This window comes from Mobula hypostoma, chromosome 9 (genome assembly GCF_963921235.1).
Source record: "Mobula hypostoma chromosome 9, sMobHyp1.1, whole genome shotgun sequence".
Classification (NCBI taxonomy): Eukaryota; Metazoa; Chordata; class Chondrichthyes; order Myliobatiformes; family Myliobatidae; genus Mobula; species Mobula hypostoma.
The window spans coordinates 55,162,055-55,182,767 of record NC_086105.1 but is presented as its reverse complement, the minus strand read 5'-3'; the positions used below and the strand labels follow the sequence as shown (position 1 = coordinate 55,182,767).

The 20,713-nt window shown below is 45.8% G+C and overlaps 1 protein-coding gene across 6 annotated transcripts in view; it reads left to right on the top strand.

Annotated features, from left to right (window-relative positions):
• The window catches only part of LOC134351733 (transcription factor ETV6-like), a 28,670-nt gene extending 12,848 nt beyond the window's left edge, over nt 1-15,822 (top strand). For 2 of the 6 annotated variants that reach the window (XM_063058326.1, XM_063058325.1), the window contains 5 exons: nt 3,585-3,716; nt 5,110-5,640; nt 10,211-10,353; nt 10,729-10,829; nt 11,761-15,819. In XM_063058326.1, coding sequence (XP_062914396.1) covers nt 3,585-3,716; nt 5,110-5,640; nt 10,211-10,353; nt 10,729-10,829; nt 11,761-11,866 — 1,013 coding nt within the window. In that variant the 3' untranslated portion in view covers nt 11,867-15,819. Of the gene's footprint in view, nt 1-3,584; nt 3,717-5,109; nt 5,641-10,210; nt 10,354-10,728; nt 10,830-11,760 lie in introns of all 6 variants that reach the window. The other 4 variants (XM_063058321.1, XM_063058324.1, XM_063058322.1 and 1 more) reach the window with 3 other exon arrangements.
• The last annotated feature ends 4,891 nt before the right edge of the window (nt 15,823-20,713 follow it).

The window sequence follows — 20,713 nt, the reverse complement described above, 5'->3', positions numbered from 1 at the left end:
GTTTATTACCACCAATATATGTCATGAAGTTTGTTTTGTAGCAGCACAGTGCAAAGCATGCACAAAAAAATGACACCAAGTTGGAATTAATAGTGCAAAAGAGAAGTAGCAAGATAATATTAATGGGTTAGTGTCTGTGGCTTGCGGGGTTGAAGGAATCGTGTGGAAGATGGCCTGTCCATGGGGCTGGGAGTACTTCACTCCACCCCTTCTGTTTAACTGCTTAGTCTGCGATATTCCTCCCCCCACCCCCCCGTGCAAACGTTCACCCTCCACCTGCATCACCACTCCTTTGCTTCTTGTACTTCTCCTGATTCTCCCCAGGCTTGTTTACTGGTCTCTCATTTGCTGAACTATTGCCCCTTCTGTAAATGCCCTCGCTTCCCCTCCTACCCCTTTCTGTGCCCTGCTTTCTCAATTGCTTCTCCACCCCCCCCCCACCCCCGGGCCAAATCTAGTGGTTGAAGAAGTAAATGTTGGGAGTGGGGGATGCAGTGCCAGTTAGGAGGGCTACAGAGTGCTTGGTGGTGCCGAGCTTTTCGAATGTTTCTGGAGCCACACCTATTAAACACTAGTGCTGGCTGGTGCCTTGTAGGTTGTGATGAGGTAGTGACATACACGATGCTGGAGAAACTCAGCAGGTCAGGCAGCATTCGTGGAGAGAAATAAACAGTCGACATTTTGGGTCAAGACCCTTCATCATGACTGGAAAGGAAGGGGGTAGAGGCCAGAATAAGAAGGTAGGGGGAGAGGAAGGGGGAAGTACAAGCTGGCAGGTGATAGTTGGCCACACATTTCAATTTGAATTCCTATTCTGACATTCAGGCAGGATTACCTGGTGGCTACCTATTTCAATTTGACAGCCCATTCCCATTCCAAGAAGTCCATCCATGGCCTCTTCTAACGCCATGATGATGCCACCCTCAGGTTGGAGGATCAACACCTTGTATTCCATCTGGGTATCATCCAAACTGATGGCATGAGCATCGATTTCTGTAATCCCCAGCTTCTCACTTCATCCCTCCTCTCCTGCCTATCTGTTCTTGGATATTGTCCCCACCCCTTAGTCCTTGCTTTAACCCCTGCTTCTCATCGCAGTCTTTTACCACCCCTTCTCCCCCCCCCACCTTCTGTCATCCCAACAGCCTTCTGCCTTTCTTGTTTTTATTGCCCTCAGTCCACTGTGACCTGCCCCATCGCTCCTGAATTTTGTAGCCCACCCCTTGGCTTCCCTTAACTCCTCCCCATGTGACCTTGTGCTGCTTTGTCCCTGGTGTCTCCCAGCCCAGTTCCACTTTGTTTCATGCCCCATCCTGGTCACCCCTGACCTTGGGCCTCTCCTTGTCAAAGTTCAGAGTACATTCATTACCAAAGTATGTGTACCGTATATAACCTTGAGATACATCTTCTCGCAGGCAGCCACAAAACAAAGAAACATAATAGAATCCACAAAAAACCCCACACCACAAAGACCAGCAAACATGTAATGTGCGGAAAAAAGAACAAATTGAGCAAATAATAAGTAAGGTAAACAAGTAACACACTGAACATGAACTGCAGAGTCCCTGAAGGTGAGTCCACAGTCATGGAGCCAGTTCAGCACTGAGGCGAGTGCAGCTAGTGCAGGAGGCCGATGGCTGCAGGGCATTTACTGCTCCTGAACCCGGCTGCGTGGATCCAAGACCTCCCCGATGAAGAGAGGGGGTCGGGTCAGACGTAGGCAGACAGGACAGGCTCAGGTGAGGGGTCCTGGCTGACGTGGAGTAGTGAGTTGATCACCGGTTCGTCCTTCTGCACCTCCCCCCCGTCCTCGATGCCTTAATCTTTATCATCTGACTTGGCGCTTAAATCAGATAAACATCGGTTCAGGTTCTGCTCACTGAATCCCTCAGGATACCACAAAAATGCCATATGGTTCAGACAGTTTGAAAGCACAATTCCTAAAGGGAAATTACGGGCTGTACATTGCAGTAAACAAAGTCCAGAAAAAGTAATTTAGTAGAATAGTAAATTTGTGAACTGCCCGCAAAATATCACTGTAAATCACCAGCACCACCTTGACCTAACCATCACCACCTCCTCTACCTCTGTTCCTGCCCCTCTGTAATCAGCTTCATCCTATGATCTTCTGCTCACTTACTCTTCGCCCCCATTCCCTTTGCTCCACATTGCACCCCCCACCGTCTCTGTCTTCACCCACTAACTTCTCTCTCTTCTACTTTCCTATACTGATCGATGTTTAGTTCTTCTGCCCCTTTTGCTCCTCGGGATACCTCATTTTGTTTACCCCTGTTTGTTCTATGACCACACCCCTCTTGACTCTCCACTGCCTTTGTCCGTGCACCCCCTCCCATTTGATCCAATGTTCAGCTTGCTCTTCACCCCACTTATTCTACACCACCCTCCCCATTGTTGTTCTACAGCCCTCTTCTCTCAATCCTGCTGCCCCCACCCTCCGGACAAATTTTTCCCTTTACCTCCCCCCCCCCCCCCCGCCGGTCCTCCAGCGATTCACCACCCCTTGCCCCCATTACCTTTCCAACTCCCATTGGTTCCTTGCTCTCCAATCATTTCAAATGCCAGTAATCATCTTGACTGTCCCCCAGCCCCCTTTGACCTTATTGTGAACTTATTCTGCATCTCTCGGTCTAATCACCCCTCTCTGGTCCTTGACTCACTTTTATCAGAATCTGGATTATTCTCACTGATGTGTGTCATGAAATTTGTTGTTTTGTGGCAGCAGTTCAGTGCAATAAATAATATATACTATAAATTACAATAAGTGATGTATGCTCATTGGCCACTTTATTAGGTACCCTTGTATACCTGCTTGTAAATGTAAATATCAAATCAGCCAATCTCGTGGCAGCAATTCAATGTAGAAAGCATGCCTATGTAGTCAAGAGGTTCAGTTGTTGTGAGACCAAACATCATGAGGAGGAAATGTAATCTATATGATTTTTGACCATGGTAGTTGGTGCCAGACAGGGTGGTTTGAGTATCTCAGAAATTGCTGATCTCCTGGGATTTTCAAGCACAACAGTCTCTATAGAGTTTTCAGAGAATGGTGCAAAAAAACAGAAAACATCCAGTGAGCAGCAGTTCTGAGGGTGAAAATGTCTTGTTAATGAGAGAGGTTAGGGGAGAATGGCCAGATTGGTTCAAACTGACAGGAAGGCATCAGTAATTTAAATAACCACACATTACAACAATGGTGTATAGAAGAGCGTCTCTGAACACACACGATGTCAAACCTTGAAGTGGATGAGCTACAGCAACAGAAGACGGCACCAAGTTCCACTCCTGTACCTAATAAAGGTGCTGCAGTGTACTACAATAAATTAAGCCATGCCAAAGAGAGAAAAAATAGTGAGGTAATGTTCAGGAGCTGGTTCATTGTCCGTACGGAAATCTGATGGCAAAGGGGACGTTACTTTTCCTAAGAACCTTGAGTGCATGTCTTCAGGCTCCTGTACACCATCTCTGATGGTAGCAATGAGAAGAAGGCATGTCTGGGTGATGGTGATCCTTAATGATGGATAATAATCATTGATTTCACGGTTGCTCGCTTCTTGTGCTCTCAGGAGATGTCCTCTATGAGTTACTGCATCACATTTTGAAGCAGAGGGAGTCACCTGTGTGGTACCCACCGTTCCTGCAGTGGGGGAGTACGCCACATAATCCGCCTGAGATCATCCTTCACAATCACTTGGAAAGTAAGTGTTTATGGGACACACCAGTGAACCTAGTCTCTCCTTATAAGTGAATCACCCCATCCCAATCGCATCCTTTCCTATAGTATGGTGACCAGAATGGCACACTGTACAATAGCCATAGCTCCACTCAGTGCCAGACGGACCTTGGAAACATGGGTCAGGGCAGGGTTTATTGCTGGCTCAGTTGCAGAACAGGTCACATCAGGAACATGTGACAATAGCAGCGACTCCAGGTGGGAAGCCACTTAAGCATCGCTCTGGCGTCAGGGAGGGAGAGTGGTGAGGGAGAGTCCTGCCTCAGGGAGGCTGTTCCATTGCCAGCTCTCAAAGTGATGCCACTGCCAGAGTGCTGACAGCAAGGAGTAAGGTCAAGTGGTTGAAAAGGTTAGGATAAGGAAATCAAATTGAGGATCTGAATAAAGAGTTTGAACTCTTTAAAATGGAGAGAGAGAAGGATGAAGGAGGGCAAAACAGTGAAAGTGAGATGCGTACGGGGAGAAAGAGAGGGAGGAGAAGAAAGATAGAGAGGAGGGGACAAAGAGATAGAGTGTGGGAAGACAGGAGGAGACGGAGTGTGGGAGAGAGAAAAGAGGGGACAGAAAGGTGGATGAAAGGGATACAGAAAGGAAGGAGAAAAAGGATAAAAGAGGGGGTTAGAGGGTGGGGGTAGTGAGAGGGATGGGGAGAGAGGGAGAATGGAGAGTGGGAGAGGAGGATGGAGAAGCGCAGAGAGAAAGGGAAGGTATGGGAAAGAGAAAGAAGAGAGAAGGTGTCTGGAGGGAGGAGAGAGTGGTAGAGAAAAAATCTTAGTTAATTGTCTGCAATGTATGTTCTCAGAATTATGCACAGCGAGAGGGACAGCCGTTTTAACAGATTTTTTTTGCTCTGTTTTCTTGGGTCACTGGGATTAATCCTGGGACAACAGATGTTCACATAGGATGAGTGAGGGTGGAGAGTGTTGGAATTGGGAGTGCTGGTAGCACCTGTAGTCCATGACCCAGGGGGAATATTGTTCAGTATAAAATAGATATGGAAAAGGATATCAAGGACTCCAAGGTGACAACGGGGTAAAGGCCATTCCCAGTGGGATGACAGCAGATGCAGTTCAGGTGAACTGGATTCTGAGTTTGGCTGGCTAAGCTGAAACTGAGTGATCGAGGTTTTTAAGATGGAAATATTACAGCTGCAGGCTAAGGAATGAAAGTCTTGGAGTTTCCTTGACCATCCAGAACATGAAACAGGAAACTGGTGCCTGTGGCAGAAACCAGGTTGTGAGAAACAGGCTGTACTCAGAAAGTCCTGAGGGGACATGAGAAAGGAAATGGGAGTGTACGATTTCCTGAACCTAATATTTTCACGCTTTTAATCCTGTGCGCATGACTTCCTTTTGCAGGTGCGGTGCACAGAAACTTGCGGTCATCGGAACAGGCCGGCCACCAAATGCAGCCCTCCGCGGAGCGGTTGCTCCAGTCGCCGGCGCGCAGCAACCACCGGCTCTCTCCAGAGATGGATCAGGAGAGCTCGCATAACCTCCTGCCGCCAACGGACAGGAACCAGACCCCCAGGTCTCAGGCGGAGAACACGCACAGCTCCTCGCCAGACATGGAGCAGAGACTTTCCATTTCCCCGGTCGATGAGAACCACTGCCCCTCGGGCAATGAACAGATGCTACATCCGCAGCAGGCGAATGGCTCGCCGCAAGACAACTCTCGCTACATCCAATTAATTCCCACTTCCATGATGAACCCCATTATCTTTAACAGCAGGCAGCCATTGGAGTTCAGGCCTAGACCGTCAGAGGAGAATTCACACAAGGAGAAGCCATTAAACCTTTCCCATAAGGAGGAACAACTGTACAGGAACCATCTCATGGTCCCTGTGCAAGCCCAGGAAGAGCCATTGATGCCCATAGGGAGGATTGCAGGTTGGTAATAAATAACCCTTGCAGGGGACCACCACACTGTACACTTCATATTACAGAACTGAACCTCAGCCCCTGGCTAGTGGTGATGGGTCTTGTTTCTAGATTTGCCAATTTCAGGGAATCACCTTTGCTGGCCCATTTGGATCAGAATCAGGTGTTTATCACTGACATGTCGTGAAATTTGTTGATTTGAAGCAGCAGTACAGTGCAATACATAAAATATATTATAAATTACAGTAAGGAACTTTTTTGTTTTATTGTTCATTGTTTTCTTTATCTGTTCAGAAATCTGATAGCAGAAGGGAAGAAGCTACTCCTAAAACTCTGAGTGTTTGTCCTCAGACTCCTATACCTCCACCCTGATAGTGGTAGTGAGACAAGGATATGTCCTGGGTGGTGAGGGTCCTTCATGATGGATGCCAACTTCTTGAGGCATTGCCTTTCAAAGATGTCCTCTGGTGGGGAGCCTTGTCCCTGTGGTGAAGCTGGGCTGCGTTTACGACTCTCTGCAGCTTTTTTCAAATCCTGTGCTGTGTGGCCCATCTGTACCAGACGGTGATGTAACCAGTCCGAATACCTTCCATGGTAAAAGTCATCCACCTGAAGGAATAGTTTTGGAAATGTTATCTTGATTGTGTCTGTGTTCTATCACAGCTGTCCCTCTGTTCTCCCCATCCTCTTCCCTTAGCATCAGAAACAGGCTGCTTTCTCGGTGTCCCAGTTGTGATGACAGGCCCTTGACTTGAGGAGGGAACTGTTTTGTTTTCTCTCTGCTTCTCAGCGTGCATTTCCATCATTCTGTGTTCTTGACTCGGGTTTCTAGGCTCGCGGTTTTGGGGTGTTTATTGAGTAACGTGCTCTTGTGATCGAGTAAGGTCTCTGTACAACGAGATGAGTAAGGAACAGCAATGTCCTCAGACAGAGAACCAAAGGTGCAGGAGGAGGGAGAGACAGTCAGGCAATTGGTGCCAAACTGGGAGTGAGAACTACAATCCTGGGAGGAGCTTCCTATCCTCCCAGCTTGTGCTTGAGAGAGACTGTCCCCAAAGCCAGTACCCCAGAAAGTATAAATTATTCCAGTGCAGGCTCTATGTTGGATCACTTGCGCACACACACTCTGTTTGGCTTCAGTGTCCTTAACTTGGCACTCCAGACCTGCGGTTCAAAGGACATCTTTGTCCTTAAGTTCTGCTGTTGGACAGGGTCTTGTGGTGTTCTTCTGAGTCCAGCTTAGACCGAAGACAAAGGAGCAGCATTCGGTCATGCATCCCATCGATCCTGCTTTGTCATTCCATCATGGCTGGTTTTATTTTCCATCTCAACACCATTCTCCTGCCTTCTCCCTGTAACCTTTGACACCTTTACTGATCAAGAGCCTATCAGCCTCCACTTTAAATATACCCAGTGGCTTGGCTTCCACTGCTGCTTGTGGTAATGAATGCCACAGATTCACCACCCTCTGGCTAAAGAAATCTCTTCTCATTTCTCTTCTAAAGGGATGTCCTTTTGTTCTGAAGCTGTGCCCTCTGGTCTGAGACTCCCCCACAACTGAAAACATCCTTTCCATGTCCGCTTTAGCTAGGTTTTTCAATATTGGGTGGATTTTAATGAGATTCCCTCATTTATTTAAACTCCAGTGAGTGCAGGTCCAGAGCCATCACTCATACTTTAACCCATTCATTCCCATAGTCATTCTCGTGAACGCCACTAGACCCTCTTCAATGACAGCACATTCTTTCTTAGAAACGGGGCCCCAAAACTGCTCACAGTATTCCAAATGTGGTTTGACAAATACCTTATAAAACCTTAGCATTACAACAGTGATTTTATAAATCTAGTCCTCTTGAAATGAATGTTAACATTGCATTTGCCTTTGCCTTCCTTACCACTGATTCAACCTGCAAGTTAACCTTTAGGGAATTCTCCACTAGGACACTCAAGTCCCTTAGCACCTCTGATTTCAGAATTTTCTCCTCGTTTAGGAAATGGTCTACACCTTCATTCCTTCTACTAAAGTGCATAACATTAGGAGCAACCCACTTCAAAAAAACTTTGATCTGGCATTCAGGGTGAGGGAGAGCAGGTAGTTGAGACATCACCCGCCTTACTCCAGACTGTGAGCATGTTCAGCCCATTCCCTCTGCTGAATGGTGTACATGGAGGTGGGTGTGGCCAGTGCCAGGCAAACTGTGCCCCCCCCCACCCCCTTGGCCCCATCACCGACTGTCCTTGCTCGTTTTCCTGGCCTGAACCAGAGCAGCAGCCTGCATGGGAATAGGATGTAAGAAATATTTGGCCGCACAGCCCCTCAACCCTGTTCCCCATGCAGTATAATCGTGGTTGAAGGACGTCCCTTTAGAACAGAGATAAGGAGGAATTTATTTCATCAAGAGGGTGGGGAATCTTTGAAGTTCATTGCCACAGGCGGCTCTGGACCGAATCATTGGGTATATTTAATGTGGAGGTTGTTAGGCTCTTGATTAGTAAGGGTGTCAAAGGTTATAGGGAGAAGGCAGCAGAATGGGGTTGAGAGGAAAAATAAATAAGTCATGATGGAATGGCTGGAGCAGACTCATTGGGCCAAATGGCCTAACTCTGCTCCTAATTCTGCTTCTATTTTGTCATCCAATCTTGGCCCTTGTGTTTCTGCTCTCTCCCCTTACCCTTTGACCCCCTTGCATTCTCTGCCATAAATGTGCTCAATGGCTCCCCCTCCACAGCATCTCTTGTGGTGATCTCCATGGTCACCACTCTCTGAATGGAGAAACTCCCCCTCATCTGCATTTTAAAATAGGTAACCCCTTTTTTCTGAATCTATGCCCCTGTGCTTTAAGATGCCCCCAGATGGGACATCCACTCTCTAATTCCCTCTTAGTATCTTATCTCGCAAATATGATGGCCTCTCATTCTTCTCATCGTATTGACTCAACTTCTGAACTTCTTGCATCAACTTGTTCACCCTGGGAACAACTCAGTGAACCTTCTCTGCGCTTCCTCCAGTCCAAGTACATCCTTGAAAATGCAGTCTTATTAACTCCTTGTAAAGCACGCTCCATAATCCCTTTCAATAAAGACCCACATTCCATTGCTTGCTGTGCTTGGATGCTAACTTAGACCATACGGTATAGCAGCAAAATTAGACCATTTGGTCCATCGAGTCTGCTGCACCATTTCATCATGGCTGATCCATTTTTACCTCTCAACCCCAATCTCCTGCCTTCTCCCCGTATCCTTCATGCCTTGACCAATCAAGAATCTATCAAGCTCTGCCTTAAATGTGCATAATATATTTGGTGTCCACAGCTGCCCATCCTTCACCCTTCACCCTTCCCATCCCCAAGATGCAAGCCAAGGCGTCGCTGTTCAGTGCCATCTTAACTTCATCTCTATGAGAATGGTCTCCCACCATTCTCAGTCCTGTCAGACTGACCCAGGCTATTTTGGACAATTGCAGATGGAAGGGGTATTGAATGCTGACAAAATAGGAAGATGGCTTACTTTTTCTTTTTTTTTTGTGATTCTTGTTCTTCAACGTACAAGTAGCCTCCCCATCTCATTGAGAGAGGGGTCACTGTTCTAGAAAATGGGCCGTACCCTGCAACAAAATTTGAGTCATCTGTGCAAGTGTCATCAAAACGGAGTTGGAAAAAAAATGTTGATTTACTTATTTCCTCATATTTTGTGAGAGTGAATTTTATTCTGTATATCAAGTGATTTTTGAATTCTGTAAACGTGAATTTCTGTTACCCGAATGGCCATAATGTGGAGGGTCGTCTCTAGTCATAGTAAAAGAAAACACCACAGTGAGTGTGTGTTCTGTTATATCCATCTATCTTTTTCAAATGTTATGGATTAAATATTTACTGTGTCACCAGGATGAGGTCCTGTCCTCTTCATACAGTATAGTGGAGTCTTTATTGTGTACCTGAGAGGGTGTTTACAAAGCTTTCACGGTTAGTCTTGAAGGAGATGTTCCTTGACAGTCTCTGCCTGTATTAGGAGTTCGGATCTGAGTGTGAGTTCAAAGCCAAACCATTAGTCAGAGGTAAGATCGCTTCATGGGTCAACTTAGCAAGAGATCGGGGGAAATTAGTGACCATAAGGCAAAGGAGCTGAATTAGGGTATTTGGTCCATTGAGTGCTCTGATATCCATTCATGGCTGATTTATTTTCTCTCTCAACCCCATTCTCCTGCCACCTTTGATGCCCTTACTAATCAAGAACCTATCAAACTCTGTTTTAAAAATATCCAATGACTTGACAATGGATTCCACAGATTCACCACCCTCTTCCTAAAGAAATTCCTCCTCATCTCTGTCCTGAAGGGGCGTCCTTGTATCCTAAGACTGTGCCCTCTCGTCCTAGACTCCACCACTTTTGGAAACATTCTCTCCATGTCCACTCTATCTAGGACTTTCACTATTTGATATGCTTCAATCAGTGAATGAGACTTTGGCTTTTTATAAGAAACGAGACATTCTTCAAAACAAAATACACATTTTGGGTTAGGAGCCCATTGAAGATTAGAGGTATATAGCTTATCTCTCGTTGTTAATGTTACTCTTCCCAGACTGCAGGCTCTTGTGGGATTATGTCTACCAGCTGCTGTCGGACAGCAGATATGAAGCGTTCATCCGATGGGAAGATCACGAGTCAAAGGTTTTCCGAATCGTGGACCCTAATGGCCTTGCACGTCTGTGGGGGAACCACAAGGTAGGGCACATTGGGATGTGTCTGTCAAGGGCCATCATGGCATGACTGGGTTCTCTTGGGGGATCCTTATGATAATTAAGGTCATGTGATATTGGAGCAACTAATAATAGAGATGGGCTATGACCCATTGATGTTACTGCAAGGCATGGAGATGAGGTTTGTATCTGTCAAGCATTCATGTGGTGAGGGATTCAAGTAGTGTTTTCACTCCCTGCCCTCATTTCTTTGAGTGAATTCTTTTCTCCCAGAAGAAGAAGAAGAAACTGCAATGTAGTGGGTTTAGCTCATGCAGGGCTGATAAAAGGAGAATTTACAGCTGTTACAAGGCTTCAAAGTGTACAGCAGTTTAATGTTCCAAAACTCTCTCCTAAACAGAACAGAACAAACATGACGTATGAGAAGATGTCAAGGGCTCTTCGCCATTACTACAAACTCAACATCATCAAGAAAGAGCCTGGACAGAGGCTCCTGTTCAGGTACCCAGCATTTGTGGTGGACCCACACTTTTTGGAAGATGGAATGGGTGTGTTTGTGTCTGCAAGCAAGCATGATGTGCCCCTGTGGGTAGGGAATGGGGGGTAGGACTATGGGGAGCCTGGGTGTGGTGCAGTCAGCAATGGTGGTGGTAGGTTTATGGGGAGTGTTAGGGTATGGGCAGATCCAGTGGTGAGGATTGTGGAGGGGGAATGGCAGAGGGTCATAGAACACTACAGAAGCATGCCCTTCGGCCCATCTATTCTGTGCTTAATTATTATTCTATGTCGTCTCATCAACCTGAACCTGGCCATAGTCCTCCACACCCCTCCCATTGTTGTACTTAACCAAACTTCTCTTAAATGTGGAAAACAAACCTGCATCCGCCACTTCTGGAGGTAGCTCAATCCACACACTCACCACTGTCTGAGTGAAGAAATACCCCCTCATATTCCCCTTAAATATTTCACCTTTCACCCTTAACCCATAACCTTCTGTTCAAGTTTCAGCCAATCACTGAGTAAAACCCTACCTGCCTGCACTTAACCTATTTCTACCCATCATCATTTTGTATACCTTTATAACATCTCCCTTCATTCGCTTATGGTCCAGGGGAAAAAGTCTTAAACGGGAAATGGGAGAAGAGGGAACGGAAAGTGAAGAAGAAGGAATGGGAGGAGCAGTGTGAATGGGAAAGGCTGAAATGGGAAGTGATAAAGTGGTGCAACTGGATGTCAGTTTGTCCAGGATAACAGGATTATGAGGTAATGAGAGGAGAATGAATAGGAATATAGAGAAAGTAGGATCTGTACGAAGTGTGGGTGGTGTAGGGAGTACTACATAGGAGTGGGCAAGATGGGGAGGCAGAGGGGAAGGCACATAGCTTGCTTCACCTCCACTTTTAATAAGTTTTGTCCTGTGGCCTCTCGACAGATTTATGAAAACACCGGACGAGATTGTCAACAGTCGATCAGACCGCCTGGAACACCTGGAGTGTCAGGAGATGGAGGAGCCTCTGTACCAGGACGAGGAATGTTGAATGTGGTAGCAGGGGAAACTTGGTACACTTGCTGGATATGAATTACTTGCCAAGGTGTAATGGTTGATGGACTGGCAACCCCGAGCTCTGGAGCAGAAAGTGGCTCTGTGAAGTGCTGGAGACACTTGCGGCTCACCTAGTAGTACTCCAGAATATCGCTATATCTATTCTACACTGCTGTTTCATTACTGTGACAACCTTCAACCATTTATTTGACCAGTGATTGGGAGTTGCTAAAGATACGCAGAGGTTCAGCCCAGACCCAGAAGCCTAAAAGGAGTAGAAGATGCTGCCATCTCTGATGCCCCGTCATGGGCTCTGTTCTACTTCCGGGCCAGGGGAGTGGAGCCAGACCTGACTGATAGATCTCGTGCTGGAACTCTGTCTGTGTCAGCCTGCTAGGGTGGGGGAGTGGGGTATCCTGCTGTCCAATGCACTATTTCTCTTAATAGTTATAACTTGAATTTTGAGTTTTTTTAAAAAAAAATGTAATTTCTCGCTCTTTCTCTCTGAGCTCATGCTGAGAATCCATATTTCTGACAAAAACACACTTTGTATCAACTCTTTTTAAGCAATGCTACACCTCAAATTAAAATGAAAATGGATTCGAAATATGCATGCTTGTAAGGGATTGGAGTTATGTTCACCTGGGGTGATTCTGTGAATCAAGTATCTTGCAGATGTCCTTGAAGAGCCAGCAACCACTGTGACAGTTAAAACTTGGTGCTTGACTATTAGTCATTTACAAGGTTTCATCTACCTTATGGTCTGTAAGTTGGTGTTGTCCATAAATCACAACAGGGTCACTGGCTGTTTTTATCTAACCAGGTGATGTATACCCATCCCTGCCAGCTGCCCATACACATTGCAGATTGAACTGGGCATGCTCCCTTTATCCTCGTTCCTTCACTCTGGACAGATATTTTAGCAGCACTGAAGCACAATTCACTAACTTCAAAATTCACACCCTCTGTCAGCTATTGAAATCACTTGGTGGGGGAAGGAGACTGCTGACTAGGGCTGCGTCTGTGCTGCCTTGTTAAAGTGTTCTGAATGCTCTGCAAATTTAGTGCATCTAAATGTTTATTCATTTTCCATTTCAAAGTTTTTAATTTGTTTTCATCCTTTCAGAGTGCCCAATGTTTTCCATGCCTGTTTCCACCTCTTATCCACTAGTTCCTGTTTCCCACCCATGTGAATCTGGTTCCATCATCCAATACCTAACTTAGTTCAGTTCCACTATTACCTACTAAACCCTGTCTGGCACCTCCCTCACCTTTATACTGCCTGTCTGTACTCTACACTTTGTCCTGATGCAGGGTTTAACCGGAAACATCAAATCATACCTTTTCCTCCACAAATGCTGCCTGACCCGCTGCATGCTTTTTGTTTTGTTTTAGAGTTCAGCATTTGCAGTTGCTTTTGTCTTCATCAGTTTTGTTTCTAAAACAACAGTGGATTGGATACTAATCGTGGGGGCCCTTGCCTTCTGGTACCACAAGTCAGAGATATGCATTGAGTGCAGTGATGACACTCAAATTCCACATCCAGAACAAACAGCCTATTAGATAGGTACCCCCATGTACCTGTATGTACCTTCTACAAACTGCACTGTAACTATTTACAGTACCTAGGCAACTGTGGTAGCACCTCTCAAATCTATGACCTCTGCCACAGAGAAGGACAAGGCAAGGGGATTAGGGATAGTCAGCATGGCTACTTGCATGGGAAATCATGGTCTCTCATATTTGGATTGAGTTTCTTGAAGAGGATTGATGAGGCTAGGGTGGTAGATATGTCTATGTTAACTTTAACAAACACTCTGACAAGGTCCTATATTATAGGCTGCTATGGAGGTTAGAACATGGGATTGGGGGGAGTTAGCAATTGGATACAAAATTGGCACAAAGACATGGGGTATTAAAAAGTGGAATTTGGGCAGATGGGGTGATGGGGCACTGAGTATGAGCGTCAGGATGTCATGTCACAGTTTACAAATGCTGATCAGGCCACACTTGAAGTATTGTGTGCAATTCTGGCCGCCACATTACTGGCTTTTTCAGGTGGCAGAGTTGCAGTCAACTCGGTGGAGGAGACTTTATGCAGGTGCAGGAGAGAGCGATTTCAGCTTCTCTCGGCGCAGTCATGAATCGTTAGCAAGGGCAATTAAAAATAAGGCAGGGACAAGCAGAGCAACCATTGTTGGAGTGTTAGGCTTTGGCTCATCAGGCTTCGGCAAGATAAATATCTGGTGAGTTTCTTCTTCATTCTAAATTCTTCATATGTTAGTGCATAGTTAAAGCAGTGAGAATGGCTCCAGGGGCTGTGTTGTGTTCTTTGTTTGAGATGTGCAAATTCTGGAACACCTCCAGCCTCGCAGATAACCACATCTGCACCAGGTGCTCAGAGCTGCATCTCAATAACCTACAGCTCATACAGGAAACTGAGGCGGTGACAGATAGGAGCTACAGAAGGGTAGTCACCCCCAAGTTGCAGGAGGCAGGTAACTGGGTGACTGTCAGGAGAGGAAAGGTAAATAGGCAACCAATACAGAGTACCTTTGTGGCCATTCCCCTCAATAATAAGTATACCTTTTGGGATATTGTTGAGGGGACTGACTTACTGTGGGGGGGGGGGGGGAGGAGAGCCAAAGCAACCTGTTCTCTGGCACTGAGTCTAGTACTGTGGATCAGAAGGGAAAGTGGGAGAAGACTGCAGTGGTGATAGGGGATTCCATAGTTAGAGGAGTAGACACAAGATTCTGTGGATGTAATAGAGACACCTGGATGGTGCCTCCCAGGTGCCAGGGTCAGGGACGTCTCAGCCCCACTTCCCAGCTTTTGCCTCGTAACCTTCGATGCCATGTCCAACTAAGAACCTATCAATCTCTGCCTTCAATACACCCAACAACCTGGCTTCCACACCTGTGGTAATAAATAACACAAATCTACCACCCTTTGGCTAAAGGAATTCCTCTACATCTCTGTTTTAAATGGACACCCCTCTATCCTGAGGCTGTGCCCCACTGTCCTAGACTCCCCCACCATGGGAAACATCCTTTCCACATTTACTTTGAAATGCTTCAAATGTTGAAAGGCCTAGACAATGAGATTCACCTCCCCCCAATCTTTCTAAATTCCTGTGAGTACAGACGTAGAGCCATCTAATGTTCCTCGTGTGATAACCCTTTCATTCCCGGAATCATCCTTGTGAACTTCCTTTGAACCCTTTCCAGTGCCAGCGTATTTTAGTTGAACACAAAACTGTTCACAAAGGGCAGAAGTTAGTGCTATCACTATAAATAGGAGAAGGTGCTTGGGGAAACTGAAAGGTCTGAAGGTAGATGAGTCACCTGGACCAGAGGGACGCGGAAGCTGGTGGGGTGGTAGGTGAGGACAAGAACTTGGTAGGGTGGCGGGAAGATGGGGGTAAGAGCAGGCATGCATGAAATGGAAGAAATGCGGTTGAGGGCAGCGTTGATGGTGGAGGAAGGGAAGCCCTGTTCTTTGAAAAAGGAGGACATCTCCTTCATCGTAGAATGAAAAGCCTCATCCCCGAGAGCAGATGCGGCTTTTCCATACAAAAATCACAAGTATGTAAAATAAAAAATGATGTTAAACTTAAAGATTAAATAAAAATTCATTAAATGCAAGGTTAAATAAATGGGTTTTGAGCTGGTGTTTAAAAGTGTCATCTGAGTCTGCATCCCTTATAGTTTTAAGGAATTGAATTCCGGTTTAGATGTGTAGTTTAGAAAAAAGATGACCTGCCAATGCATTTTGAGGGTGATTGTTTAAATTTCAGAGACTGACAGAAGAGGACCTGAGAGCTTGAGCATGATTATAAAATGAAAACAATTCTGTGATTTACTTTGGTCCCAGAGCATTAAGAGCTTTAAAAACAAGAAAGGGAACTTTAAAATCAATTCTAAAAGATACAGGAAGCCAATACAGACTAGCTGGTATGGGAGTGATGTTCTCTCATCCTGGTTTTGGTTAAAAGTCTAGCAGCAGCATTCTGAATGAGTTGAAGTTTGTCAAATCAAAGATTGCTTTGGAAGGCCAGTAAAAAATGCTTTTCAGTAGTTAGTCTATTTGATATAAAGGCATGAATTAGTTTTTCAGCATTATTGTGTGACAGAAATGAATGTACCTTTGCAATATTTCTTCAGTGTAGAAGTGCTGCTCAGGTCACTTTCATTATATGGGATTTTAAAATTCAAATCTGAATCATGGATAACACCCAGGTTAGCTACTTCTGATTTTATAAGAGGAGACAAGTTCCCAAGTTTATCCAGAATAAAGCATTGGTGAAACCTCATTTGAAATATTATGAGATATTTTAGGTCTTATATCCAAGAAAGGATATGCTGGCATTGGTGATGGTCTGCAGAAGATATATGAGACTGATTGAAAGATTTGAAGTAGAAGGAGTGCTTGGTGTCTTCGGATCTCCACTTGATGGAATTCAGAAGGATGACGGAGAATATCTTTGAAACCTGGATACTGAATGACCTAGATCAGGGGTTCCCAACCGTTTTCATGCCGTGAACCAATACCATTAAGTAAGGGGTACGTGAATCCTGGGTTGGGAACCCCTGACCTAGATAGAGTAAATGGAGAGGATATTTCCATTAGGAGGAGAGTCTAGGATCCGAGGGCACAGCCTCAGAATAAAGCAACGTCTCTCTGGAACAGAGATGATGAATCTCTTCATCTAAAGGATGGTGATTCTGTGGAATTTGTTGCCACAGAGGGCTCTGGAGTCCAAGGCAGAGATTTCAAAAGGTACATTTAATGTCAGAGAAATGTATACAATATACATCTTGAAATTCTTTTTCTTTGTAAACATCCACAAAAGCAGAGGAGTGCCCCAAAGGGTGAATGACAGTTAAACATCAGAACCCCAAAGCCCTCCCCCCCTCAGCTCCCCCCTCCCACGCACAAGCAGCAGCAAGGCAACCACGCCCCCCCCCCACCGAGCACTCAAGCGTGCAGCAAAGCATCAATAAAGACACAGACTTGCAGTACCCCCAAAGAATACTCGTTCACCCGGTAATTCGACATACCACAGGCTCTTTCTCTCCTTAAGAAGGAAAAAAGAGGTGTCCCCATTTCACAGAGGGGAGACGTAACAAACAAGTTGTCACTTTTTCTGAGCTCTGCGCCCAGAGAGCTCGGGTCTCTGGACACATAGCCCATGGCAGCTAACCCGCTGCTCCTGATGTTCCAAGTTCTCCTGCGACACCTCGGTCAGGGGCACCGGCCTAGAATCATCCTGTCTGCAGAGCCACAAATATCTGGCACCCTGAAGGCGCACTAGTCCTTGGGATATCAAAAGTGGCCGGTCGTGAGGCCCTGAGAGCAGGTCCCATTCCTGCAAAGAACCAAAGCCAGAGTGTAACTATGGGTCAGGGACTTCAAAACAACCTTGAAAGAGGAAAAACAAAAGATATCAAAGATAGAAATAGAGCTGTTTCTGAAAATGAAAGCGAAGGAGTTAGCTTTTAGCACCATCATCACATTTGATAGGTTCTTGATTAATAAAGGAGTTGAGAGAAAGCAGGAGTTTGGGATAGAAATAAAAATCAGCCATGATTGAATGGTAGAGCAGACCTGATGGGCCAAATGGCCTAAAGGACAGACTGGTTAATTAACCTAAAGGTCAATTTGCAGGTTGACTCTGGTGAAGAAGGCAAATGCAATGTTAGCATTCATTTCGGGAGGACTAGAATATAAAAGCAAGGATGTAATGTTGAGACTTCATAAAGCACTGGTGACACCTCACTTGGAGTGTTGTGAGCAGGTTTGGGCCTCTTAGGATGTGCTGAAACTGGAGAGGAAGTTTGTGAAAATGATTCCAGGTTTGAAGGGCTTGTCATATGAGGAGTGTTTGGTGGCTCTGGGCCTATATTCACTGGAATTCAGAAGAATGAGCGGTGACCTCACTGAAACTTGTCAAATGGGGAAAGGCTTTGATGGAGAGGATGTTTCCAGTGGTGGAAGAGTCTAAGATCAGAGGACATAGCCTCAGAATAGAGGGGTATCCTTTTAGAACAGAGATGAGTTTCTTTAGCCTGGGAGTGATGAATCAGAGGAAGTTGTAGCCATGGGCAGCTGTTGAACAATGAATAAATGATGAATGGAAGCAAGGTAATGACCCTTCATTGTCTTTAACCCCTCAAGATCGTCCAAAGATGTGAAAACTTCGTTACTCAAAACCATTACTTGCTTTTTCTTTTACTTCCTACCTCCCTGAATACTCTGTACCTGAAACATTAGGCTCCATAATCTACTCTTCGCTGGTTTCAAATCTCTAATCACCTGATATCATGTTCTCTGATGACCATTTGGGCTCACAGTTTGCCAACATAAATACTAACCTCAAACGTTTTGTTTTCTACGTCTTACCCATTCTTTGTGCATGCTTTCTAAGAAAGTGCATTGCAGAGCACTGGTTTTTTCAACATGCTTGATCAAAAACGGATGTAAGCCAGAGTAGATCACTTTAGCAATCATTCCTGGGTGAGATTACATCTTACCCAAGGGGCCTCTCACGACAAGATTGCTAATTAACCCTTGCTCATTGCTCAAAACCCAGTCTATAATAGCCTGCTCTCTAGCTGGTTCCTCGACATGTTGGTTCAAAAAACCATCCCGCATACATTCCAAGAAATCCTCTTCCTCAGCACCTTTACCAATTTGGTTCACCCAATCTACATGTAGATTGAAGTCACCCATTATAACTGCTGTTCCTTTATTGCACACATTTCTAATTTCCTCTTTAATACCATCTCCGACCTCACTACTACTGTTAGGTGGCCTGTACACAACTCCCACCAGCGTTTTCTGCCCCTTAGTGTTATGCAGCTCTACCCATATCGATTCCACATCTTCCCGGCTTATGTCCTTCCTTTCTATTGCGTTAATCTCATCTTTAACCAGCAACGCCACCCCACCTCCTTTTCTTTCATGTCTATCCCTCCTGAATATTGAATATCCCTGAACGTTGAGCTCCCATCCCTGGTCACCCTGGAGCCATGTCTCTGTGATCCCAACTATATCATAATCATTAATAACAATCTGCACTTTCAATTCATCCACCTTGTTACAAATGCTCCTTGCGTTGACACACAAAGCCTTCAGGCGCTCTTTTACAACTCTCTTAGCCCTTATACAATTATGTTGAAAAGTAGCCCTTTTTGATGCTTGCCCTGGATTTGTCAGCCTGCCACTTTTACTTTTCTCCTTTGTACTTTTTGCTTCTACCCTCACTTTACACCCCTCTGTCCCTCTGCACTGGTTCCCATCCCCCTGTTGTGAACTAACCTCCTCTCGCCTAGCCTCTTTAATTTGATTCCCACCCCCCAACCATTCTAGTTTAAAGTCACCTCAGTAGCCCTCGCTAATCTCCCTGCCAGGATATTGGTTCCCCTAGGATTCAAGTGTAACCCGTCCGTTTTGTACAGGTCACGCCTGCGCCAAAAGAGGTTCCAATGATCCAAAAACTTGAATCCCTGCCTCCTGCTCCAATCCCTCAGCCACGCATTTATCCTCCACCTCATTGCATTCCTACTCTCACTGTCGCGTGGCACAGGCAGTAATCCCGAGATTACTACCTTTGCGGTCCTTTTTCTCAACTCCCTTCCTAACTCCCTATATTCTCCTTTCAGGACCTCTTCCCTTTTCCTACCTATGTCATTGGTAGCTATATGTACCACAACCTCTGGCTCCTCACCCTCCCACTTCAGGATATCTTGAACACGATCAGAAATATCCCGGACCCTGGCACCAGGGAGGCAAACTACCATCCGGGTCTCTGAACGGCGTCCACAGAATCGCCTATCTGACCCCCTTACTATCGAGTCCCCTATCACAACTGCCCTCCTCTTCCTTTCCCTACCCTTCTGAGCTACAGGGCCGGACTCTGTGCCGGAGGCACGGCCACTGTCGCTTCCCCCGGGTAAACTGTCCCCCCCAACAGTACTCAAACAGGAGTACCTATTGTTAAGGGGCACAGCCACCGGGGTACTCTCCATTACTTGACTCTTCTCCTTGCCCCTCCTAACCGTGACCCCACTTGTCTGCCTCCCGTGGCCCCGGTGTGACCACCTGCCTATAACTCCTCTCTATCAACTCCTCACTCTCCCTGACCAGACGAAGGTCATCGAGCTGCAGCTCCAGTTCCGTAACGCAGTCCCTTAGGAGCTGCACCTCGATCCACTTGGCGCAGATGTAGACGTCCGGGAGGCTTAGAGACTCCAGGGCCTCCCACATCCGGCACTTTTTGGTGAAACTCTTTTGGTGGAAAGGTCTGGCTGGCCCAGTGATACCCAATATTTTATGTGTTAAGCATCAAAGGGCAATTCCATATTTACAATGCATTCACAATGCTTTTTCTGAAACTACACACAAACTTAAATTTGCGCCCACACCACAGACACTAAGTGAATTTTAATCAGCATTGTCTGGTCTGTGATCCAAGACTTTTGTTCATAGAACATAGAACATAGAATAGTACAGCACAGTACAGGCCCTTCAGCCCACAATGTTGTGCTGACCCTCAAACCCTGCCTCCCCTATAAGCCCCCACCTTAAATTCCAACATATACCTGTCTAGTAGTCTCTTAAACTTCACTAGTGTATCTGCCTCCAGCACTGACTCAGGCAGTGCATTCCACGCACCAACCACTCTGAGTAAAAAAACATTCCCCTAATATCCCCCTTGAACTTCCCACCCCTTACCTTAAAGCCATGTCCTCTTGTATTGAGCAGTGGTGCCCTGGGGAAGAGGCGCTGGCTATCCACTTTATCTATTCCTCTTATTATCTTGTACACCTCTATCATG